This window comes from Meles meles, chromosome 2 (assembly GCF_922984935.1).
Source record: "Meles meles chromosome 2, mMelMel3.1 paternal haplotype, whole genome shotgun sequence".
Taxonomy (NCBI): domain Eukaryota; kingdom Metazoa; phylum Chordata; class Mammalia; order Carnivora; family Mustelidae; genus Meles; species Meles meles.
Window position 1 is genome coordinate 141,875,499 of NC_060067.1, and position 26,142 is coordinate 141,901,640.

Genomic DNA, 26,142 nt, shown 5'->3' on the forward strand with positions numbered 1-26,142 from the left:
AAGACTGCTCTGTGTAGAAGAAATCTGAGTTGAAATATGAAGGATGAGAGTGAGCTAGCCACATAGAGAGGGAACATGGAGCACTGTAGGCAGAAGGCTTAGAGAACAGTCAAGCCCCAAGGTGGGAAACTACTTGGCAAGTTCTAGGCCAGTGAGGCTGGGGTGTAGTGGGCAGACAGAGTGGTATGAAACAAAGTAAATAAGTAATTGTTATGGCTAATAATTATTGCTCTGCTCTAACAATAATAATTGACAGCTTGCTTGATAGTGATTTTATTATCTGTAGGCCTTCTAATATAAGCAGTTTCTAATACTTTTGAGGTGGCCATTATAAAGGAAAAAAGTAATAAAGTCATTGATAAGAAATTATTTCAATAGCCAACATTTATCAAGAGCTTACTCTGATGCTTTCTGTGCCTTAAACATCTAATTCCCCAAGTAATCCCACGCAGTAAATACTATTACTACTTCCTTTTTACAGACGAGGACGTGAGACACAGAGAGTTTCATAAACCTGGCAGAGCTGACACAGAGAAGAAGTCAAAGAGCGGGATTTGAACCAGGCAATCAGAATCCAAAGCCAGTGCTTAGGCAATGCAGTCTCTCCATGGGGCTGAGCTATTGTGAATCAGTTATTTGATGGTACACACGGGTCCTTCTAGGTTTCTAATAGTTATGCTTGCTACTAGCAGGAATATGTTTGAAATTCATCATCTATAACCTATTATCAAGGATTCACACGTCTTCAGATTCTATGCATTGTGAAGGATTAGAGCTTCACGGAGCATGGGAAACATTTCCCTCATAAGAAAAACAAAGAATTCTAATTAATTAACATTTTAATCAACATTCTCAATTTGGAAAATTTATCTATTATTGAGTCTTCATCCATAATTTACTCTACAGATGTTTATGTGGGTCTAAGAATACCCACTTTGCAAATAGTTATGGTTCTGTCTCCTGGGTGCTATTAGACCCAATGAAGGCTGATTTTATTATTTACATGCATTTGATCAGAGCACGTTAGCAGGCAAAACAGTCTGAGCGTTGCGAAGAATACCTTTTAAATGCCCATTTTCGGGATGGAGTTCTGAGCGCCTAACCTCTGACTGCCTGAAGCCAGGCCATGCCCGCGCTGCACTCACTTACATTCCCATCGTGGTTTGGGCAAGAGAGAGGCTTTCCCGCAGCCACCGCGGTGACCGTCTCCAGGATGGAGGACTCCTCAGCGTCGCTGCACGGCGTTCGCTGCAGCACGTCCATCAGGTTCGTGATGAAGAAGTTGTTCTGGAGCGCGGCCACCCCCTTCTCGGGCAGGATGGAGGTCTGGCGGCACACGGGGCAGGAGAGGGTGAGGCTGTGGGCGGGAATGTAGTTCTGCAGGCACCTGTCGCGGGGGCAGAAGCAGGGGGACTGTCAGCACAAGGGGCTCACGGGCTAGAAAGGGACCACCTCCCTTCACAGGTGGCACGCATGTTCTCTGCACCTGTATGGGAGACTCCCACTCGAGTCTCCTTTTCTAGGAAAATAAGATTTCCGGAACCAAGAGGTAAGGTGTACTCACATGGGCGCTGTCAGCGGATGTGGTTCGTGATGAGGCTCAAGGAGAAGGATAATATCATTGACTCTGGTGGTGTTCCATGGAGCCTCGCCATGCTCAAGCAGCACTGGCTTCTCCAGGAAGTTTGGAAGAAGTGCAGAATCTTGGGTCCTACTCCTGCTTGAATCAGCTCCCCCGGGGAGCTTTAATTTATGCACAATTAAAGGTTGGGAAGCCCTGGTCAAGACTATCCAGTGTCGTGTTCACAGGCTTGTGGACTTTTACAATAGAGAGAAACAGGTCAAAGTTTTCCATTGGTGTTGAAATGCTTTTTACGTACAAATGCATAAGCAGATCTCAGATGTTAAAAACATATCCCAAGGGGTGCCTGGGTGGCTCGTTGGTTAAGTGACTGCCTTCTTCTGCATTGGGCTCCCTGTTCAGCGGGGAGTCTGCTTCTCCTTCTGACCTCTCCCCTCTCATGCTCTCTCTCACTCTCTCTCTCTCAAATAAATAAGTAAATAATCTTAAAAAAAAAAAAAAAGAAAGAAAGAAAGAAAGAAAGAAAAGAAAAGAAAAGAAAACCATATCCCGGGGAAAATATTGTGTTTGAAGCAGGGATAGGACACCCAGAGACACATCAACATGATCTCTTCTCGCCTCTACTCAACAGGCAATTGATTAACTCAATCATATAATTAGCAAAATGCATTGTTAATAATGACTTACATATGTGTTGCTCGCTAGATTCAAAGTACTTGCAATAACCCCATGGAGTAGGTACTTTAGACACATGAAGGAACACAGGCAGAGGGAAGCGAAGTCGTTCTCAGAACTCCAGTGGAAAAGGGCACTGGGCAAACCCAGTGCAAATCCAGGCAACTGGGCGTTAGAACCTACGCTCTCCATAACTACTGTGCACAGTTTCCCTGTTGCTCCACCAAGTGGAATTTGAAAACCTCTGATCTAGTCTCATTCCCCTTACTATGTACATAAGGAAACTGACATCAAGGAGGTTAATTGACTTTCCTATGTCCCAGAAGTAGCTACCTCTGAATCAATACCAGAAGCAAAACAGCTTTTGCTAAGGTCACTGAGGGCATCTACATCCAGACAATAGACATTTTTTACTCCTTTCTCAGTAGCACTCATCAAACTTGACCACTGCCTCCCAGCTGTTCTCTTTTGAAACTTTATCTTCCCTTGTTTATGACAATTCACGGACTTGGTTCTCCGATGTGCTCTGTCTTTTCTGCTGAGCCATACAGTGTCTGTGTGTCTCCCAGGGACATCATATCCACATGCATGGCCATACGTACAACACTCCCATATTTCTATTTCTTCCACAGATGTCTCCTCTCGGCCCCGATCTCTACACCAACAGCTTTCTTAGCATTTCCTCTTAGATGTTTCGCGGGTCCTAAAACTTGGTATGTCCAAACCCAAAGCTGTGTTCTACCCCCAAACCAGGTCCTCTTTCTCTCTCAATGAGCAGTACCTCCATCCATTCATCTAGGCAAAGCAGGTACTGGGAGCCGTGCTAAAAACAGTCATTTCCTTGGTGTCCGTTTTCCACATCCAACCCACCACTGAAGGCTATAAATGCCTAAATACTTCCAATGTTTCCAGTTCTTGTCATTTGATTTATACCATCCTTTCCTGGGTTTTTAGAATAGCTCTGTACACTGTCACCCACCCTCAAATCCTCTAACCTTTCTCCATATCGCAACCAGAGTGACCTTCTCAAAAATCATTCTGTGTATTACATAGGGACTTGTGAGAGGATCTTTAAAATCTCCACCACCGGCCATCAGATGGAGGAACCGAAGTGGATCGGGCTAGACCCAACCAAGAGGGCTGGGGGCAGACCCAGGACAGCCCAGAAGTGCTGCTTCTTACCTCTCAGAGCAAGTAAATGGGGCCTGGCTGGGCACTGAGCAAGGGCAGACAGGCAGCTCAGCGAAGCTCAGACTGAGTGGCCCTCAGTGCTGTATAGAAAGAGGCTGACTGCTGCACATCAAATAATGACCGTACCATGTAAGCCCAGGGGCAGAGGGACATTTAGCTGGTGTTCATGTTTTAGAACACCCATTAGGTGGGGAGGAGAAAAATCACTCTCCATTTAGTCATTTTGGAATATGAATTACAAAGTACATACATCAAAGTATAAAATGAATAAAGTAAAAGGTGCTAGTGCCCTAAATAACACCCTAAAACAAACTCTACACACACACACACACACACACACACAAAGTAACCCTCTAAAAAGCAAACAGACAAAGACCACAATGACCAGTAACAAATCCACCTTCTCCCTCTATCCATGGCCTGGAAGGTATGGTTATTCTGTTGCAACTGACATCTTCCAAAGTAAATCACCTTTAACAAATGTATATGAAATTGATGGCAAATGTAATTAGCAGTGATTTAAAGCCATTGGAAATGCCAATTTCCTCTTCTATAATAATAATGCGTTTTAATTATATCTGTTTAATAATAATAGAAAATATATTTAACAAGATGCTGTAAACATAATTACCATATTTGTTTTTAAGGAAAAAAAATACAACCTTATTACCTACAAAATTTATATGCTTAATTGCTTACATGCTAAGTTAAATAAGAAGGTAAAGATGTATTTTGATAACTGATTAACTCAATGGAAAAAAACTATTCAAGAAGGACAAAGAAATGTGTTTTCATACCTAGCAAATTGCATATTCAGGTAATTTACAATTACTTCATACACGCAGTCTTTTCTTCATCTGAAACATCCCATGTTCCTTAGTATATATCTTCTGAAATATCTTTGAGAGGAAGCGCTCCCTTTTAACTAACTCCTCAATACCTAGGTATCTTACTGATGTGTTCTTTGGAAGGAAATAACAGATTTTTCTCACCAAAGATCCTCTGTGAGGGAACTGTGGTTAGCAAAAATTGTTTGACAAAGAACAAAGGAAAAATCTTAAATTTTTAAATTTTAAAATATTTAATGCTCCATGTCTTGGGGAGATGAATCTATAGCTACTGGACTGCTTTCTCTCACTTATAATGATTTAAAATAGAGTAAATTATTGGCAACTCGTGATTATGTTTCTAGATGTCTATCATAAGTACAAAAGACTTATTGTGCCCCCAGGTAAAAGGAGAATTCTGGAAAGAACCCTTTAGTGGGTTGTAAGAGATCAATCTGTGAACCTCTCTCCTCTGGGGACAAAGGAGGCTTACCTCTCGCAGAAAGTGTGCAGACAAGGGAGAACCTTGGGATTCTTGTACCGTTCCAGGCATATACTGCAGATCAGAAACTGCTTGTCAATCTGGCGCACCACAGGACTTGGGATGTTGGTGGCTTCACTGGCCATCCTAGACCACTGACATGGGAGGCCGGCTGTCTTTGACCCTGCACGCTGCTGCTGTCAGACAGGAAAGATACATAATAACTTGTAAGTACGCATCAATCAATGGTCCATTCCTTATAGGCATTGTGCTATGAATACAGGGAGAAGTCCATGCGGGTGACCTCAAAATGACCATAACCAACCCTCAATGCCTGTTGATTTTGTAAACCAGTAAAATGGCCACATGCTCACCATGCAAATGAAACAAATTAGAAGAAGTGTGTTGTCTAAAGAGGCGTGTTTGCCAGGTTTCAAAGCAGACACAGTTGAGGCATGAACACTGCCTGTTCATGTCTTCATTCGTGACTATATTTGACTATATGCCTACAGTCTTATTAAAATATAGTCTGTGAGGCACCTGGGTGGCTCAGTTGATTAAGCGGTTGCCTTCGGCTCAGGTCATGATCCCGGGCTCCTGGGATAGAGCCCAACGTCGATCTCCTTGCTCAGTGGGGAGCCTGGTTCTCCCCTGCTGCCACCCTCCCTGCTTGTGCTTGCTCTCTCCTTCTCTGTGTGTGTGTTTGTGTGTGTCAAATAAATAAATAAAGCCTTATATATATATTCTATATTAGGGAAACCTGGGTGGCTTAGTCCTCTAAGCATTTACCTTTGGCTCAGGTCGTATCTTGGGATCCAGCCCCAATTGGATTCCCACATCAGGCTCCCTGCTTCTCCCTCTCCCTCTGCCTGCCCTTCCCCTTGCTTGTGCTTGCTCACTCTCCCACTCTCCCTGATAAATAAATAAATAAAATGTTAAAAAAATATGCTCTATATTAAATAGTATAGTCTCATTAAGATAAAATGTTTTCCCGACTATTGTGCTTGGAGAGGATCAAAATGTCACTCCGGAATACGCCATCTTGACATAAGGATTATTTTGAGCTGAGAGCAATCGGAAATCAGGAGACATGGTGGGGACATGATGGGGTGGCAGAGGGGTTGGCGGGTGGGGGAAGGGGGGTGTGGGTTCTCTGCCTCTCCCATCTTCCTAAAAACAGAGCATAGACTTTCCATTTGTAAAGGAAGCCCCACTCTTGCAAACAAAAAAGAGGAGACTTAATCATCCCAAGAGATGGCACGGGAGGGGAGTCTGCATAACAAACCTTACTAAACCACCCTTATGTACCATACATTTCCTGGTCGCTATCCCACAACGTACTGCTCCTAAACCCCCCTTCCCTTTGTCTGGCCACATCTCCACAATTTGTCGTCCTTTGTTAAAATAGTACATAGGCTCCCAGGTCGAACTGCCTCTTTGGGTTTTCACTTCCTTTCTGTGAAGCCCGCATGCATGTAACATTAAAAATATTAAATTAGGGGCGCCTGGGTGGCTCAGTGGGTTAAAGCCTCTGCCTTCAGCTCAGGTCAAGATCCCAGGGTCCTGGGATCGAGCCCCGAATCGGGCTCTCTGCTCAGCAGGGAGCCTGCTTCCTCTGCCTGCCTCTCTGCCTACTTGTGATCTCTGTCTGTTAAATAAAATAAAATAAAATCTTTAAAAAAATATTAAATTAATAAACATCCATAGAATACAGTATATATACTATTTTGGAAAAATGAACTACCAATAAAGTGTGTACACCTTTTTCTCCTGATAGTCTTTTTGTCAGTTTAATTCACAGGCTTCAGTGATAGAATTTAAGTGTGGTCTGGACCCTGTGTTTAAAGCTGGGCAATCCATCAATCACATTTACAGAATCAACAATTCTACACTTTTTAATGGAAATTCTTTTCAAATGTGAATGATAGTTCTTTCTCCCCACCAAATCACCAAATTTTTTTTAAAAGCATGTCAACTTTTATTAAGAAAATTCTACTATTTACATGTATTTGAGTATAATTACATATGCGACACACCCATTTTCCAACTCTACGTTTCTAGATAAGTTCATTAAAAAGCATGATTAATAAAAAGATAGAACCTTGTAAAAGCACCTGCTATACAAGAGTGTCACGCTCAAGTAGAACTCTCTGCATTTGTTAAAACAGTGTGTGATATATCTAATCAGCCCGCATTATCTGCTAGCTCTTTCATAAACTGTCTCCCTAAAGAACTAGCATAGGAATGATAGTCATTAATTGGATTAAATGTGGCTCATCTCTCAGGAGCTCAAAATGTTGACACATCATCTGCTTTTCTTTAACCACATCCCTATGACATCAGAATAGGGAAGGGAGAGCGCCTGGGTGACTTGGGTATTAAGCGTCTGCCTTTTGCTCAGGTCATGATCCTGGGATCCTGGGATAGAGCCCCACATCAGGCTCCCTGCTCAGAGGGAAGCCTACTCCTCCCTCTCCCACTCCCCCTGCTTGTATTCCCTCTCTCTCTCTCTCTCTCTCTGTGTCTCTGCCAAATAAGTAAATAAAAATCTTAAAAAAAAAATAGAAAAGGGAAGGAATGGATTTGTCTGTCTTTAAGATAAGGAAACCCAAGCTGAGGGTTTAAATGACTTACCCAAGGTCATCCAGTAAAATCAATGAATCTAGAAGCTCAGACTGCAAGTCTTATGCCTTATCTGATACCTAATCTTAAGCAAGTTTAACACTTTCCAGTATGGTGTGTGTGTGTGTTTGTTTGTGTGTGTGTGTGTGTGTGAGAGAGAGAGAGAGAGAGAGAGAGATAAAAATTATGGAGTGCTCACTGCAATAGCACTAAAATTGGAATGATACAGAAGACTGGCTTGGCCCCTGAGCAAGGATGATGCCCAAATTTGTGAAGTATTTCACATTTAAAAAAAAAAAAAAGCATACGAACTTTTCAGTTAAAATCAATTAAAAATAATTTTAATAGCTTTTGAAAAGTTTCATATAGTCCTTTGAGTTTCATATCGCCCTTTGAAATAATCAGTCATACTGAGTATTGAAAAAAGAGAAAACATCATATTGGTTTTAGTCTTTTTTTAATCTTAGAATTTTAGAGTTTGGGCAAGGAAAAAAAATAAAAACATTTGTTTTAATCAAATGATATATGTCGGCTAAATGAAATTTCCTAAGGTGACATTTCTATCCTCAACACTGAAATAAAAACATTTCCTTCTAGTTTTTATCCTAATTTTATAATCATTATTGTAGTGGGTGAGAGTATTGCTAATTTATATGGTAAATTAAGTTTAGTCCTGAACACTGATTTAAAATCATGACAATATTACCGATCTGTCACAAGTGACTTGTTGAAGACATCTGGATTTGCAGGACTCTCAGAATCAGCACAAAAGCTTTCAACTTTTTGAACCAAAAGATTCCCCAAACTGAGACTTTGCCAGGGTAATGATCATTCCCTGAGTATAACTGGATACCCACAATAGAAAGCCACTTTGACTGCTCCTAAAGGAATAATGTGCTGAGGAAAACGGAGGCACAGAATGTGCTAATAAGCACCGTGGGAAACTCTCCATCAGTCTGAATACGCCGCAAGGAATACATATAAAATGCATGACAGCCTTTAATCACAGAGTTTGGGCCCTACCAGTTTCTGGTCATTTTGATTAGAAAAGCAATAAATAGTCGTCTAGATTCTCGGCTGTTCTCCTTTCCCCCATGTTGGTTTCTGAAGTGTCAGAGATCCTTCTTACTCACAAGAACAGCAGAAATAAGCATGTGATAGAGAGATCAGAACACTGAATGACTCTTCTCTTGGAGGACCGCAAAATCAGTTTCTAGAGGGGAGCACCCCAAATATGCCACGGGTGGACTTCTGTCTCTGAAGGAACCTGAGTCCTTTCGGATGTAGGACTTAGCACCACACATACTGACAAAAGGCCAATAGAAAGGAAGTGGCAGAGGAGGGGAGGCAAGCAGAGTCATTTTTAAACTATATAAACAGCCCACAGAGTGTGCTGTTGACATTAACCAGCCATGAGAGCTCTCCCTGAGTGAGGAGACTGGCTGAGATTCCTTGTCAGAGGAAAACCAACAGCAATACTGCTTACAGAGCGGTTCGGGTCTCCTCTCAATAGCATCTTCTCAATCAGACCATTCCGTTTAAACTTGAAACTTGCCCCCCTCACCCCCATCCCCTGGAACTTGCTACCTCCTGTCCTTGCTCTATGTCTCTCTGTAGCAGTGGTCACTTTCCGCTATAGTATGTAATATGTTTATCTGGCACATTGGCTCCTCCCCACCTCTCCAGAATGTAAGATTCACGAAGGCAGGGATTTTTGTCTGACTGCTCACTGCAGGAGTCCCAGCACCTAGAACTGCTCCTGGAACGTGATAGACACTCCTTTCTTTGAAGGAACTGAACAAGTCAAGTGTCCCATGGGAATGGACTCCGTCCCAGTAGCAGAAAAGAGTGGCGTGAGCTGACTTACACAGCAAAGAGCATGGTTGTCACCAATCACCTGAATGTTTTCATTTGACATCAGACATTACCTGCCTTCCCGGGTGGTCATCTAATCTCTAGCAAGATAAGCCATCAGCCAGAGGGTAAATATTCAGGGACATACTTTAACACACTCACAAATGCAGAAAAGAAATTGAGAACAACTGAGGACACCTCTGTGCGGACATACAAAGTCTAAGAAGGTTGACCCACAAATTCCTCATTAGTGGGGTGTGCCAACTCAACAGCTTTTGAGGGTAACAGCAATGCAATGAGCGTGTAACAGAATCCTGGGGCAGAGAAAAACCCCATCCCAGCATTTCTTGCCTCGTGTCATCTCTGGTTTTTTTCCTGGCACATGTTCTCAAATCTCCTAGAACTTGATGGAAACTACAACCAAGTGGAAAAGCAGAACTTGAGAGGAGGGGAGGAAACAAAAGGAAAATGCCTGTGTCCATAATTCTAGGGTTGAGACCACAATTCCCACCCCAGATTATACCATTTAGATCAGAAAATGATCCCAATGTTTTATTGCTGACACCAAAGTGAGGAAGAGCAGGAAGGAAGGGTAGAAGACCAACGACAATCCGAAAGCCCTCGTCTTGAGAAGGGGAGAGTTGGTGACAACTTGTTGGCCGGGCTAGGAGACATGGTTGGGAAACAGGTCAAGATTCCTTTAGAAAATAAAGTTTGGGGGCGCCTGGGTGGCTCAGTGGATTAAGCCGCTGCCTTCGGCTCAGGTCATGATCTCAGGGTCCTGGGATCGAGCCCCGCATCGGGCTCTCTGCTCCACAGGGAGCCTGCTTCCTCCTCTCTCTCTGCCTGCTTGTGATCTCTCTCTCCGTCAAATAAATAAATAAAATCTTTAAAAAAAAAAAAAAAAAAAGAAAATAAAGTTTGAACATGTGATTTGCGGGTAGGAGGCAGCATATTTGATTATATACCATCATCAAGGCACTGGATTCCATTTCTATTTAATTTTATGGCATTTGTGGGTGACTGCTTCTCTTTGTCGCCACTTAGTCGGCTTTATCTATTAGCAATGTTACATTTTTGCTATTCTTGGACCAATGACAATGGTCCAGACACACTAAAATCAGCTTCCCAAGAAGTTAAAAATCTGATGGTGGATTTATAGAAAGAAAATCTCAAACTATTAGGATTATCTGTAACTCACAATGTTCTATCTTTTACCGGCCAGGACAGGCGGTACCTAGAACTCAAAGCACAGGTGAAAACATGATTAGAGAAACAAGTATTCTTAGATTTCAAAATTTATGAACATATTATTATTCACCTGCAACTGAATTTGCATTGTTACGGAGGACTTGACTAGAAGAAAGAAAGGAGGACATTCTTCAGTGAAATTAAAACAGGGTGACCTATTTCTAGTTAAATCAAGAATCTATCCCAAATAGGCCATTTTGTAAATTAGAAGGCCAGATGCAGTATCTTTTCTGATAGTATGTGCATAACATGTATGTCTGGGGATAAGGGGGTGTATATTCAGGAGGCCTTCCGCTTTAACTTCTGTCTCCAGGCAAGGAGGTGCCCAAGATTTCCAAGGGTTCCTCTTGTTTCCAGGATCAGATGTATGACAGCTTCCTCAGGTTGCTGGGTCTTACCATAGGGAAGCTGAATTTTGCCAAGCCCTCAACTTGTCTTAAGGAGATTTATACCTATTTCCTCCACCTCTTAGTATAGATAACTGTTTCCCATTGCCTTCTTCATAGAAGTCCTCACCTTTTACAACATCATGAAGTCAGTTCTTAAGGTCTGCTTTGGGTTTTCTAAGTTGCAGAAGGCTGTATCTGTGTGATGGACTGTTAAGTGGTCGAGCTAATTGACATTCATCTTACAGTGCCCTGGGACAGTCAAGATGGTGGGGTCTCCTCTCTCCTTGCCACGCCTCCTCCCTTGCTCACCTTTGGGACTACAAGGAGGCTGCATATTCTGGGACCACAAAAGAGGCAGAGGACGGCCACGGCCCTAAACTCTGGGAGTTGGGTGAGGTTAACAAGAAGGGGAAGAGAAATGTATTCCACATCAGAACCTCACAAGGCATAGTCCCACACAACAGCAAACCCCCTTTCACCCCTCGCGGATAGGAAGTACATTATTTAATTCTATTGTCGATTAGAATAAATGTTTACCTTAATACGTTTTCAAGAAAAAGAATAAAAAGCACTTAATGGAGAAATGGAGGTGATTGCAAACATGAAGGCAGGCGAGGGTAAAGTAAAAGAGAGTAGAAAGACTAGCATGCAGATAGCAGTAATAAAGCTATCCTCCACGGTGCACTTTGAATAATTGTACGGGGCTCATTTTTACCTCAGTCTCTGGTTTAATCTAAACCTCCACATTCGAGGAAGAAACCTGATCTGATCATTTCAGATAATCCTCACAATAATAATATTCAGAGAACTCCAACAGCCAACCCCATTATAGAACAAATTCTATTCTGACACTAAAACCCTTACATAAGTAATAAAGGGCACAGATGGCACCAGGCATTTAAAAAAAAAAAAGCGATCACAGGTGTGTGCAGATTATAATTATGCCACAATTAGAAGTAATTCAGTCACATTTTTTAAACAAAAGAACTATGAGAGTAAATAATTTGGCAGCAAATTTTTCAAAGTTTGAAAGTATTTCTCTTCAATAATACATGCAAATATTTTGTTAAAGTCTTAGTTTTAATCGAGAGATAAGGAAGAGAAGCGAAAGGGAGTCTTAAAGATTAAACCTAGGTTAAATTTTTTAAAATTGCTACATAGTTATAATTTCTTTGACTTAAAGATAGATAGAAGAAGGTCATAAGTCTGGAGAAATTAATGTCTCCAATAACCAAATGAAGGACATTTTCAATTCTTAGTAAAACAAAGAATGGATATTTTTACTTATTTCACAAGCAACAAAATCCATAAAGCTTTTATTATATAAGTTAAAAAAAAGTAAGTCCTCTCAGGATTATAATATTAACTATGGTGAAAAATAGGTATGATTTTACTCTCCATTTTTAAAATATGTGGAACATATATCATGCATTCATACTTCTTGCAATAGGCACATTCTATCAGAGAGCGTTTGTAGATTCAGTCCTATTTTAACCTTTCCAATGCAAATCACTTGGGTCTTTCTAGGAGAAAACTGGAAAGAAATAGAGGTTTAGGAAAGGCCACTACTCACGTCTCTGTAACAAAAAGCTGCTTTCACAGCACACATGAAACTTCTCATTGTGTGCTTGCTCGGGAGGGGCGTGCATTATTTAACATTACAGCGGGTTAGGACCCATGCTGCTAAAGCATGTGCCGGAAAATAATGAAAGGCACCAGAAAATAGGTTCACACTAAGCAGAACTGAATCCTAGTACTTAAGAAATCATTTTAAGAATCTGGACAAACAATGCCTCTCCTTACGTATTCTGATCTAAAAATAAATAAATAAACAAAAAATTAACAGTTTATTCACAAGGAATAAAACCACAGTAATCCGAATGAAGCCAAAGAAACAAACTAATAATTTTTAAAATGCTTCATTCTGAATCTAGGTCTGCTCCTTAAAGCAGTGACATTGAATCTATCTTAAGACAGAAATATCATTTTACCTTTTGGTTCAGAAATCCGCTTATTAACATTCAGTATTTAGCTTAAAATAAATAGCCTTTCTGCTTGCTTTCCTACCCTCCCAAAATAAGGAATAATGACAGGGTGGGGCACACTGGTAGAGAAAGCTGTCAGAAAAATCATATCCAGTGTTTCAGGAAGCAAACCTAAGGTCCAACCCGAGGATTTTTTTTTTTTTTCTCCTGTGTAAAGCTACCATTGAACTCCACCCAGATTTGAGTCTACTTCAGCAGAAGGGAAAAATGTCAAAAAACAAAACAAAACCCCAAAACAAAAACAAATCATCTTCTGCATATTTGCTGAACATCAATGGCATTCACAATTCAGAGGGTCGAGTCATGCATTATGAATGAATGGGTTTCCAATGGTAACTGGGAACCGAAGCCCTCAACCCCAGGGTTCTCCGACTGAGGACCGGGTGGGGGAAGGGTCGAATCGCACATTTTCCTCCACCCTGGGGTATGGAGGAAGGAATCCTGCAACTAAAATATTTCATCCCCATCCTCCCACCCAACGGAGAAATGCTAGGGGTTGGGGGAATCTTCTATTTAAAATAAGCTGAATACACATTAAAATGGAAGACAAGTAAAAATAAAAATCTAGTCAGATCACACTAGGAACTTGAGAAGAAAATCTTCCACGACTTTCTCCCTATTCTCAATTTGGTGCCTTTGTTTAAGCAAAGAGTGGTCTCCCTCTGTCTGATAGTTACAGAGTATGCAGCATCGCCGAGAGAGAAGGGCGGAGAAAAAAAAAAAAAGAAGAAAGAAAGAAGGGAAAGAAAGAAAAAGAAAAGGAGGGGGAGGAAAAAAACCCAGGATAGAGAGAGCAGGAGAAATCAGTTATCCACCTGGCAATATACTCAGCAATTGGAACATTTAGGACCTACCCATTTCTGCAGACAGACTAATCAACGAGGCAAAGAATTAAATCCTCCCAAAGCCTGTCGCGGCAGCTCCGCGGCCATCCACAAGAACAATGCACATTCTGCTAACCTCCCAAGTTTGGAAGCACCATGCAAAGAGACTGGTTAAAATTCCCTACCATGCAGTGCAGCCATCATCAGAAGCCCAGCATATCTTCTGCTCTATGGAGTGATGTACCAGCTGATGAACAGAACAGAGGAGAAGAAAAATGGAGGAAAAGAGAGAAGGCTCAGGAAAGTCGCCAGGAATGTTTCTGGGTCATTAACAAGTGGGAGACCCCTTTCGGTCTTGAAACCAATCAATCTTTATCTTACAGGACATCTTTTTCTCACTCAGCGTCTGTTGAAAAGACTGCAGCAAACCAAGCAAGGGATTGTGGGATAGGGATGCAGCAGCGAGCTGCAATGAGATTCGCGGGTGGCTTGCTTTCCCCTCTGAGTCAGCAGTCAGCTGTTTCCACGCTCTCGCGCTGGGCCACCGAGGTCCATCGCCGAGCATGGGGCTGCACGACTAACCCCCGAGAGGCACCCCCGCACGTTTGCCGGCGCCACGCAGCAAGGACGGGCACCCGAGTTGCAAATCAAAGAGGGGGTGCTGATGAGCAAAAAGGGGGATGCAGCGAGAATGCATTCTAGAAGGAAAACCAGGTATATGAGACCTCAGTTCAAATTTAGAGGTGTGTTTTGTTGAGTGTGTGCGAACACACGTTTACTTCCCTGAGTTAGGAGAAAGGCATCATCTGTTTCCTCTGGCTTTAAGTAGCTTGAAACACAAATGGAAATGGATAGAAATGCAAAACAGCCCAGCTCAACAAGCATCTACTATCTTTTCCCCTCTTGGTATGTACCCAGAAATGGGTCTATAAAATACAGTTCCCCAACATGGAATAATGCAAATGACATTCCTCTGCTTTTTTGCGGTTCTAATTATTTGACAAAAATCATGTGGTACATTCATTTGCTTCAGGGGGTAAACAGAATCAGTTGTTTTGCTGTTGATGGGAAGGTTTTTCAGTCAAGCATTGAGAAACCTGACAAACCTTACATATATACATAACTTGCTTTCCTAGCAGGTGACTGAACTTATTTTGTAAAAGGTTTTACTAAAATAAAAATGATAAAGTAGCCATATAAAAACAATTAGATCGTCATAGTACAAATAATACTTTAGAATTTAAAAAGCTTACGTATCGGAATGGAACTTAACAATAGTTCCCTTTTCTAGAGCAATGGAGGCAAGGAACCATATTGTATTCTATATGTTGTTTAGTTACTAGCTTAAAAGTGGACACTCAACATTTTATCTAATTATAAAATCATTGGGGCACCTAGGTGGCTCAGTTTATTAAGCGTCTGTCTTTGGCTCAGGTCATGATCCCAGGGTTCTAGGATTGCGCCTGGTGTAGGGCTCCCTGCTCAGCGGGGAGTCTGCTTCTTCCTCTCCCTCTGGGCCTCCCCCTGTTTGTGCTCTCTCTCTCTCAAGTAAATAAAATATTTAAAAAAAAAATAATAAAATTGTTAATTCTCATATTTGATTACATTAATATTCATCACATTCTCTCCATGCAGTCAGGCACTGCATTGAGCCCTGCGATGGGGCTGTCAGCTCTGCAGAGCAGTTACAGTTACCTTCCGGGGAGCAGGTCATAGAGAATCCAGTGAAATCGACAGACCCAGGACATGCCAATTTTGTCATGCTATTTCAGATGGTACCCAGTTCTCAAAAGCCCAGGTTAACACCCTGTTTTAGAAGTTATGTTCTGTGGGATGCCTGGGTGGCTCAATCAGTTAAGAATCTGACTCTTGATTTCCGCTCAGGTCATGATCTCAGGGTTGTGGGTTTGAGCCCCATATCAGGGCTCCCCGCTGAGTGGGGAATCTGCTTGAGATTCTTTCCCTCTGCCCTTCCCTTCACTGATGCATGCCCTCTCTCTCAAATAAATAAATCTTTAAAAAAGGAAGTTTTGTTTTTAATAACTTTACTGGGATATAATTTACATACATACAATTAACCATTTAAATTGTACAAGTCAATAGCTTTTAGTATATTCACAGATGCAGGCAACCATCACCGAGGCCAGTTTTAGAACATTTTCAACATCTCAAAGGAACTCTATGCCCTTTAGCTATCACCCCCACCTTCCCACTGCCCCACAGTCTTAAGCAGCCATGAATCTACACTCTGTCTCTAAGTCCCCTCTATAGATTCTGGACATGAATTTGGAATCCTATAGTGGTCTTGGGCTGTCTGGCCTTTTTCACTTAGCATAATGTTTTCAATGTTCATCCATATTGTAGCTATCAGGATTTCATTCCTTTTTATGGTTGAAAAATATTCCATTGTACGGATATAGCCTGTTTTGTTTATCCATCTATCAGATGGTGGTCACTTGGGTTGTTTCCACTTTTTGGTTATTGTGTATAATGCTGCTATAAACTTTCCTGTACAGGTGTCGGGTGGACACATGTTCTATTGTAAAAGTTTACAATTTAAGTAGCAGTGACTCCTAAAACCACAAGCAGGCTACCCCTGCTCCATTTTACCGTCCTTGTCCTAAGACAGTCCAGCACAAAGGAGCCTGAGCTGCATGATAGGAACGTCCCTCTTCTTTCCACTTGTGCTGCGGCAGGCCCTATCTGAAGCCAAACTCATTGAATGCTGACCTCTCCCCCAGAACATCCTCTTGGCCTCTCTCCCTCTCTCTCTCCACTCAACCCAAACTCTGGGGCACACAACTGGAGCGCATCTCTCTTCTCGGAAGATGACGGGAAAGGGGAAGAGCTCCTTGGTTTTGTGGCTGGGCTTGTATTCACAAAAGGTTCACTTACTCATGTGGTCATTCATTCCAATGAATATTTATTACATGTCCAGTGTGTGCCAGGCGCTGAGCAGGCATTGAGCATCTCAGCCCTCAAGAAGGTTGATATCTTGTGCGGAAGGCTGATGAGCAAGCAGGCAATTGCTACACGGAGTGGTGAGCGCTTTGACAGGAAGAAGTGGAGGCTCTGGGAGCCCACAGGAGGGACACGCTGGGGCAGGGAGGTGTGGGGTACATTTCAGGCATAGAGCACAGACAGGCAAACACTTGGAGGCAAGAGATGGATTGCAGGACTTGACAGCAATAGTTCAGTGTGGCTAGAGCCTTAGGTGAAGGTAGAATAAATGGTGGTCAAATGTGTTTCTGATCTTTTACCCAGAACTGGGAATATCTCTTTCTCGGAAACAGCGTTAAATAGGACAGTTGGGTTCCAAATACCTTCAGCACTATGGCTTCACTACTGTATGAGTAAATGGGTTTGGAGGGCTCAGTCTGCAACCTAACAAATATAACACTGTTTACTATAGGAAAATGCAGCCTCATTTTTAGTGCATGTCTTGGCAAAGGACTGTAACTATTTATAAACTGGGCCTTGGGTTACCACGGGCTGTGTTAGCAGACCACAGCATCTTCTTCTTGGCACTCCCTGGCAACAGGTGGATGTTGGTGGTCGTGGCTGTTGGGATACCACGGCTCTCAGGTTCTTTCTGAGATGGAGCTTGCTTAATTGAGGCCTCACACAGCTAGACTGGAAGGCTGCAAGGGCAGAGAAGAGTCCCAGATCCTTGGGATGGAAGCTGCCGCACACCTCCCTGACTTCTTGGAGCTGTCTCGCCCCTCCCCACTGTTTCCCTCCCATTGAACAGTTATTAGCAAGTTCACTGTCATCAGCCACTTTGACTGTGATGTACACTCAGGACACAGAGAGTGAATATGAAAAGAACAGAACATGTGTTAACTAAACTGGGCTTGGCAAGATCCTGGGAGACAGAGATCCAAAATGTACTGACCATGTATTATGGGCTAGCTTCCACCCAAAGCCCTTTATATACAGCCTACCTACCCCTGATCAAGGAACTTTTTTCTAGAAAGCAAACTCCTTAGGATGGCATACAAGGTCATTTAGGATCTGGACTCTGCCCTTCCCAGTCATACTCCAGCTCCAAGACATGCATGCCACCACGCTTTTTTTAGTAGTGCTCTCAACCAGAAAGCGATACCTCCCCTTCATGAGGTGGTTGGGTATGCATTTGCAAATGTGAAGGGGCATTTTGGGTTGTCATATTGATTGTGGGCTCAGGGAGTGGGCAGGTACTCCCAACATTTAGTAACTGGGGCAGGGATGCCAAACATCTTCCAATACGTGGAAGAGCCACATACAAGTACATTTGTGCCCTCCAATTACCAATAGCCCTCCCTTTAAGAAACGCTAATCTCTCAGGGCACCTAGGTGGCTCAGTCATAGGGCATCTGCATTTGGCTCAGATCATGATTCCAGGGTCTTGGGATCGAGTCCCAAGTCGGTCTTTCTTCTTGGCGGGAGGCCTACTGCTCCCTCTCCCACTCCCCCTGCTTGTGTTCCCTCCCTGGCTGCATCTCTCTCTGTCAAATAAATAAACAAAATATTTTTAAAAAAGAAAAAAAGAAACGCTAATCTCTAGTACTGGGAATGCTCTTATTCTTTTCTGACTCCTTCCCCTGTTTAACGCCACTGAATTCTTCAGAACTCAGCAAAGACACCATTCACTTTAAGAAAAATTCCCTGAGTCCTTCTCCAATTCCAAACCCTCCCACACCCAGTGTAGATTGGGTGTCAGTCTTATGTGTTCCATAGCATTCTCTGCTAAAAATTATTGCTGGCTTCATATTTTACCTCTAACTCCCCAGCCCCTAGTATAGTGCCCATCACACAGTAGGTGCCCAGAACGATGAAAGTCCTTCTAGAAACAAATGAATAACAAAGGTAAAGTTCATCTCTGAACTGGAAAATAGTTGGAGCATTAGGGAGAAGCAATTCTTCATATCTGATTGGTGGTTTATAATTTATTTATTTTTATTTTAAAAAATATTTATTTATTTATTTTAGAGAGAGACAAAGAGTGCAAGCAGGGGGAGGGGCAGAGGGAGAGGAAGAGGGAGAGAGAATCCCTAAGCAGATACTCTGCTAGGCATGGAGCCTGATGCAGGATCTGATCCCAGGACCAGGAGATCATGACCTCAGCTGAAATCAAAAGTCCGGTGCTCAACTGACTGAGCCACCCAGGAGTCCCTAATTGATAGTTTATAATTCAGAAATCACCTTCATAATACCTTTTCTCTTTGATCTGCAAAGCTATTCTAGAAACAGAGGAGGCATCATTATTATTATAGTGGAAACTGAGGCTCAGAAAGGTTACATGGGGCATCTGGTTGGTTCCCTTGGTTAAGCGACCTACTCTTGATTTTGGCTCAGGTCATGGTCTCAGGGTGGTGAGATGGGGCTCCGTGCTGGTTGTGGAGCCTGCTTAAGATTCTCTCTGGCCGACACAGTGCCAACCCACTCTCAGAAAAAAAGAAAAAAGAAATGAAAAGAAAGAAAGATTACATGACCAGGTCACGGTGGAATAGCAGTTGTGTGTAAATGTGAACTGGAGTTCGGTAGGGTCAAGCTCCTTCCAAAGACTCTAGGGGGGGATCCTTCCTTGTCTCTTCCGGCTTCTGGTAGTCCCAGGCACTCCTTGGCTTGTAGGGGCATCACTCCAGTCTCTACCACTGTTGTTACATGTCTGCCTTCTCCTTGTGTGTCTCTGTGTCTTCACATGGTGCTTCCCTCCCTTGTCTCTCTTTTTTCTTCTTAAAGGACCCATGTCTTATGGGATTAGGACCCACTCACATGAAGTATGACCTCATCGTAACTTGGTTGCATCTGCAAAGACCTTATTTCCAAGTAAGGTCACATTTACAGGGACAGTGTTCGGGACTTCAGCCTGCCTTTCTAAGGGATGTAATTCAACTCACAACACCTACCATGGGTGAAAGGTAAACATGAGACCTGGGCTGATGCAGGCCTGCCCGAGAATAATCTAGTTTTCCCACAGCAGTGTTCCTTTGAGAGCAGTAGAGTTAAGATAAATGGGGAATGTTATGTGTGTTTCCTTTGTGGGGTGCGCCAGTAAGACTGTGAAGTGGCTACATAACTCGAATGATATAAAAGACTGGTGGGGGAAAGGGGTATGACCCCCATATACCTTGGCTCTCATCCCTGGTACGTACCCTAAGTGGGTAAGGAAACAAAGGAAGCTGCTTCGTCTCCAGTGGGATAAAGGTGCCATGTGTCCTGGTCTGTATTTGATGCCAATGTTTCCTAACCATAAAATTATATTAAAACTGCGCCTTTGAGTCTGATTGGCAGCTGGAACCCACAACCACAGCTGCCTGTTGGTCAACCCAGTCTGAATTCCTTCCCATTGATCTTCCCAAGCCCCTTCTCAGCCTGAAGATGTCCCTTACAGAGAAGCCTGACGAAAAACGCAAGGCTCTGCAGTCCATGGATATATCAGACTACCCAGCGCCACACTCCCCTTCTTATTCTTTGTCTTGCTCTGACAATAGCAAAAATAAAAAGCAAAAGCAAGCAAACAAAGCACTCTTTTTCTGCCATTGTCTCGCCTGGATAATTCAAAGTTGACTCTATCTGCCCTGAGTTTGTCTGGAAGATAACCTCCCAGTCTCCACTGGACATTACATTAATGTCCACACTGATGGGCATATCAGTATCAAGTGCTGTTTTTCCCTTCAGCGGACTTTCATGATCACACTTTTCATTCTGACAATTAAATTCAAGGCGGTGCCAAGTGCCTGCATGCTTGGGCGGTTTACCATGTTTAATTAATCAGTGCAGGGGCTCAGACTAGCAGGTTGGGATTGAGCTAGAGTTGGGGATTCTAGACCGCAGATGTCCCTCACGGGCTGAGGCCAGGCCCAGACCTGAGCCGGGCAGGACCGCGCGCGGGGAAGCCGCTAGTGGACGTGGGCGCGCCGCTACGCACACCTCGCTAGGCGCTGCCTCCCCTTTCCCCACATTGTTTCTTCTCTACCCCCATAAAACGGACTGTTTGCAAACCAGCAGGTAGTGCAGAGAGAATCTGGGAAATGTTCATATCTGTCGACTGGATGGTGCCATGGGTAGCAACCTATTCCAAGGTAATAGTCACAGACACGGGACAGTCTCACCCGGCCAGCTGGGGTTCCCAGGCCCGAAGAGCCCCGAGAGCATTCAACGCAGGGCGGGGCGCCGCCAGCGGTGGTTTCCAGGGTAACAGGCTCCTCCCCCAGGGCGCCGAACCCCGCCCCCGCCGAAGAACAGCGTCTGGCCTTCCGCACTCTCGCTTCCAAAGCTCTGCTTGTATTATGAATCTCTCTTTCCCCCTTCTCTGTAGGTTTCCTTTCCTTCCCCCCCCCCTTTTTTTTTAAGATTTTAATTTATTTATTTGACACAGAGAGGGATAGCGAGAGGGGGAACACAAGCCCGGAAGCGGGAGAAGGAGAGGGAGAGGCAGGCTTCCTGCCCAGCGGGGAGCCGGGTAGGGGCTCCCTCCCCAGGACCCTGGGATCAGGAACTGAGCCAAAGGCAGACACCCAAGGACTGAGCCACCCAGGCGCCCTGCAGGTTTCCTTTTGTAACCTCATTTCTCACCGGGGAAGAGGACCACTCCGTAACTGGTTCAAGTGCTGGCAATGGGAAAGCCCGGGGAGAGAAGGGAGTCAACCCCGGGGGTGACAGCAATAAAAGCTGTGAGCTGGGGGATCGCCCTGGCCTGGCCACCCCTTGCATGTGGGTGCCCCAACTGTGGCCCTTTCCCATTTCCTGGGACTGCGGCTCTCCTGCCTTCCAGCCCTCCTGCGCTAACATGACCTTGGTGCTACAGAGTTCACATGGGACTTTCTCCCGTCAATACGTCTGCATGCCAGCATTTAAGAGGACTTCTAGAGCTCAGTGCTTTAACCCGGATACTAAAGTAGGAGTCTGGACACCTGGGAAGAAAGGTAATATGAGGTTAGAGGAACTTGACATCACCGGCCAAAGGCTGCCTGCCCCATACATGGCATCAGGCGAGAGTAGGATTAGAATCAAACTACCGTGATACCGTAATTCAGGCACAGACTCTGGAGACACATCTGTATCTGCTCTATCTGCAGGTTGCTCACTGCCTCTGTAAGCTCGTTTGTAAAATATGATCTCATGAGGTTGTCCTGATGGTTAAATGGTATAGTATCCCAGGGTCTTAGCACTGTGCTTAACACACAGCAGTCTCACGTGCTGTAATCCGAAGCTGTGTGGTGTGGTATAGACTATGGGCCCCAATGACCAGCTCGGTTTGAATCTTGGCTCTGCCACTTATGACTTTGAGTAAGTAAATTAACCTCACTGGGCCTCAATTTCCTCATCCACATAGTGGGAACAATAGTCTACTTCGCAGTGTTATTGTGAGAAATAAATGGTTTCATCTATGGAGAGGACCTACCATAGTGCCTGATATATAGTAAGCAGTCAATACACATCTTACTATAGTAGCCACCCTAGGAGTATTGCCACTGAGAGATTTCTGAGTTCTTTTAGAAATGCCTAATGATTTAATTTTGTATTTCTAGAACCCGGCTCATGTAGGGATTCAATAAGCATTAATTAATTGATTAATTTTTAGATGAATGAATAGACTAGTTAATACACTACTGCCCATTCTTTTCTTCTGCCCAGTAAAATAAATCAATCAATGAGAGTGGGCAGAGTCATGCAAAACCAGAAAAAATATATCTATTCATTATGTTATCACCCTCGGATGGACACAGCCTCCCTTGGCCTTCTTACCCACTTAGTGCTGGCTTGACACAGTTGGGTGAGAGGCTGGAGTGCTACTTTGTTGCTCTTGGTGAGTCCTTACCCTAACTCCGGATCCCAGGCCAGCCCCAGGACCTGCCGCTTGTTCTTTTTTTTCCCCCAAAGATTTCATTTATTTATTTGACAGAGAGATAGAGAGAGAGCACAAGTAAGCAGAACGGCAAGCAGAGTGGAGAAAGAAGCAGGATCTCCACTGAGCAGAGGCCCAAAGCGGGGCTCCATCCCAAGACCCCAGAATTGTGACCTGAGCCGAAGGCAACCATCCAACCAATTGAGTCACCCAGATGCCTCTGCCGCTTGTTCTTATGAGAAACAAGCTCTGCTACTTTGTGCTATTCATCTGCCCTTGGAAGTGAGTCCTCCCTCACCGGCCAGCTTCTTGCCTTTAGAGTGGGCAGCCTCCTTGGAAAGATATGACAAGAAACGATTCCTTATGGTACCTTTCCAGAGTCAAAGTTTTCCCCTCTGATGACAGTCATCATCTCCGGACATGAGAATGGGAGGCCCTGCTTTCCTGTCCTCCTCTGAATGGACATGTTCTAATGCAAATACTAACTCGCCTAGCTCTCTATCAGGAGGCTTGGCAATGTGTCTAGGCTAGATGCCAGGAAGCTATGGGACCACTGGAGGCAAGGGGAGCAGGAGCAGAATAGTAGAGGTAGGCCGGGGCAGAGGGCAGGGGAGGTATGCACATGGGTCAAGTTGGGCCTACCAGGCCCAGGGTATCCTACTGACATCTGTGGGCCCTGGTATGTGGTGAGCCAATTGTAGCCATCCATGGACGGGGGAGGGTCAATGATGGGGGCACCCCAACTCTTCCTTGATAATATTTTTCCCCTTCCTCTCTCTTCTTCTCCATTTCTCCTGCCCTCTCTCTACTCCCTGCCCACTTACTCTGCTCGGCAAGCTTTTAATTTAGCGTCTACTATGAGCTGGGCACTGCACTGGCATTAGGTCACTATCATTAACGAACATATGCACACTCGTGAGAGACACATAAACATAAATCTCAAATAATAAACTGACAAAAAGAAGTTTGATCTCAAATAAACAATTTTGATCTGCGGCCACCACCTCAGACCTGCCTCATGGATGTTGCTCCCCAATGGGATGGTTTTCTGTGGTGGAGGTATTTGGACTCTGGAATCAGACAAATGTGGGTAAAAAAAAAAAAAATCCCAGCTCTGACACTGACCAGCAGTGTGATTTGGGGAAAATGACACAACCTCTTGACTCTCCTTGTCCTCATCTGTAAAATGACAGTGAGAGTACACATCCTAAGGTCACTCTGAGGATTACATAGGACAATGCCTGGAAGCTTCTTAGCACAGTGTCTTGCTCAAAAGAGTCAACTACTGTTGTTCTAATTACTCAAACCCAGTGGCCAGCAAACTTTCTCTGTAAATGGCCCCCATTTTCGTTTCAGGTTTTGTGGGCCAAACAGCCTCTGTGACAAACGTTCAACAATGCGTTGTGTGAAGGCAGCAGTAAACAGTATAGAAAGGAATGTAGCTGTGTTCCAATAAAACTGCGTTCACAGAAACATATAAAATTTTTTATAAATTTCACATGTAATAGAATACCATTTCCCTTTCACTTTTTCACCAAACATTTAAAAATGTAGAAATGGGGGCACCTGGGTGGCTCAGTTGGTTAAGCATTTGACTCCTGATTTCAGCTCAGGTCTTGATCTCAGGTTCATGTGTTCTAGCCCGTATTGGGCTCCACCCATGCTGGACCTGCAGTCTACTTAAAAATAGAGATAGATGATAGATAGATAGATAGATAGATAAGTAAATAAAATTCAGACATAGAAAGTGTTCTTAACTAACAGGCTATAGAAAAAAAAAAGTCAGGGGGCGCCTGGGTGGCTCAGTGGGTTAAAGCCTCTGTCTTCAGCTCAGGTCATGATCCCAGAGTGCTGGGATCAAGCCCCGCATCAGGCTCTCTGCTCGGCAGGGAGCCTGCTTCCCTTCTTCTCTCTCTGCCTGCCTCTCTGCCTACTTGTGATCTCTGTCAAATAAATTTTTTTTAAAAATCTTAAAAAAAAGTCAATGGGACAGATTTGAGACACAAGACATAGTCTGCCCACCCTGATCAAACCTAATGAAGTGGCTGGCACTGCCTTTTATGGATTTTGCTTCAAGGGAATGGGTCCCTAAGACCCTAATCCAGAGTCTGAATATTAAGACACAGAATATTAAGACAAACTTCGACAAGCTTACAAACTAACCCAAGGACAGCAAAAATCTCATAAAAGAAAAATAATAACTGTAATTTATTTGTGCATAAACAAAGACAATTAGGTAACCAATACCAAAATATCTGTGATTTATTTGTGCACAGGAAATGGAAAAGATGATCATTTCCTCAGATGCACCACCCCCTTACGTTCTGTGGGTGGAGGCGAGCTCTTCCCCACAGGTGTAAAAAACATCACGGAAGATCCCCTAAGTTTTACACTTGGAGGATGAGAGAAGACACAAGGTATAGTGGGCAAAGACCAGGGAAATTTTAGGAGGGCAGGAAGAAACTACCAGAAAAGAAGCCAAGTCCCACCGCTGTGGAAATCAGAAAGCAAGTGAATGGGTTGGAAGACAGTCAATTCCATGGCAAATAATGCCATATAATTCCTAATTCCTTCTCTCCTCATCTCTACTCCTACATTCTATCTGTGAATGGAAATAGGGAGATTTTGCTTTACTACCCATGGCAAATCAGGAAGATTTTTACTCTCTAGTTCATATCAAATTCCTCACAGGCTAGAAATCCTTTCTCTAATGCTATAAAAAGGCCATATTCCAGACACATTGCAATGAATAATTAAACTTACTTCCGTTGACTTAAAGGAAATGCAACGGCTATCTTATAAAACTACTCCAAGAATCAATTCTACTCTTGCACATCTTTAAAAAAACTATCCATGTCTTGCTTTCATTGCCAGATAACGAACCTGCTAATCCAACCTCATTGGAATGTTGAGCAGTCCACAAAATCAGATGTCCTTATAATGCCCTCTAACTCGGTGGGAATTCTCCTTCTGGAAAGAACACAGCCCAGGCACAGGTTTATATATAGCTTGAGTCATAGAGATCATCTGCTGGCTCCCTACAGAATCACCTCTTTGTTTTAAGTGCTATTTGATGTGGAAAGAAAGCAAGACTTTTTGAGAAAGGAAAAAGTGAGGAGCTGCGATCTGTCAAGGGGCCTTGGCCAGGATATACGCAATAGCACCCAATGTTCCTTCCCTACCCATCAAGAAACACAAGCCTAAATTCAAAGAACCTGGTACTGTCTTTCATCTTGACCCAACCATGTGGCATGACATTTGTACTCTCCAAAGGCATATGAGCCACCATGCTGTCATATGGCTCTTTAGTCTCAGACCAACAACCGGATTCAAGAGCACAAACTCCATCATTTTCTAATCGCATGGGAGACTCAGTTCACTACCCCAGCTCCCCTGACTGGCTCCGAAGTCACCTCCCTTCTTGTGCAGGCAGAGCCTCTCGAGCAGTGACTGGAAACAGCAAGGCACAGGACTGTCATCCTTCCATACAATCTGAGATATTTAAAGTTGCAAAGAACCAAAGAGATGATACAGCCTCTGGGGGTGCCTGGGTGGCTCAGTAGGTTAA

General features: G+C 43.6%; 1 protein-coding gene and 1 pseudogene across 11 annotated transcripts in view; one reads left to right on the plus strand and one right to left on the minus strand.

Annotated features, from left to right (window-relative positions):
• TRIM2 (tripartite motif containing 2) overlaps positions 1–26,142 on the minus strand; it is a 161,387-nt gene that overhangs the window by 48,479 nt on the left and 86,766 nt on the right. For 5 of the 11 annotated variants that reach the window (XM_045994578.1, XM_045994573.1, XM_045994537.1 and 2 more), the window contains exons 2-3: positions 4,769–4,953; positions 1,150–1,387 (exon numbers count right to left, since the gene is read on the minus strand). In XM_045994578.1, coding sequence (XP_045850534.1) covers positions 1,150–1,387; positions 4,769–4,902 — 372 coding nt within the window. In that variant the 5' untranslated portion in view covers positions 4,903–4,953. Of the gene's footprint in view, positions 1–1,149; positions 1,388–4,768; positions 4,954–13,926; positions 14,160–26,142 lie in introns of those variants that run through there. The other 6 variants (XM_045994594.1, XM_045994587.1, XM_045994548.1 and 3 more) reach the window with 3 other exon arrangements.
• On the plus strand, positions 7,570–7,668 carry LOC123937803 (annotated as a pseudogene).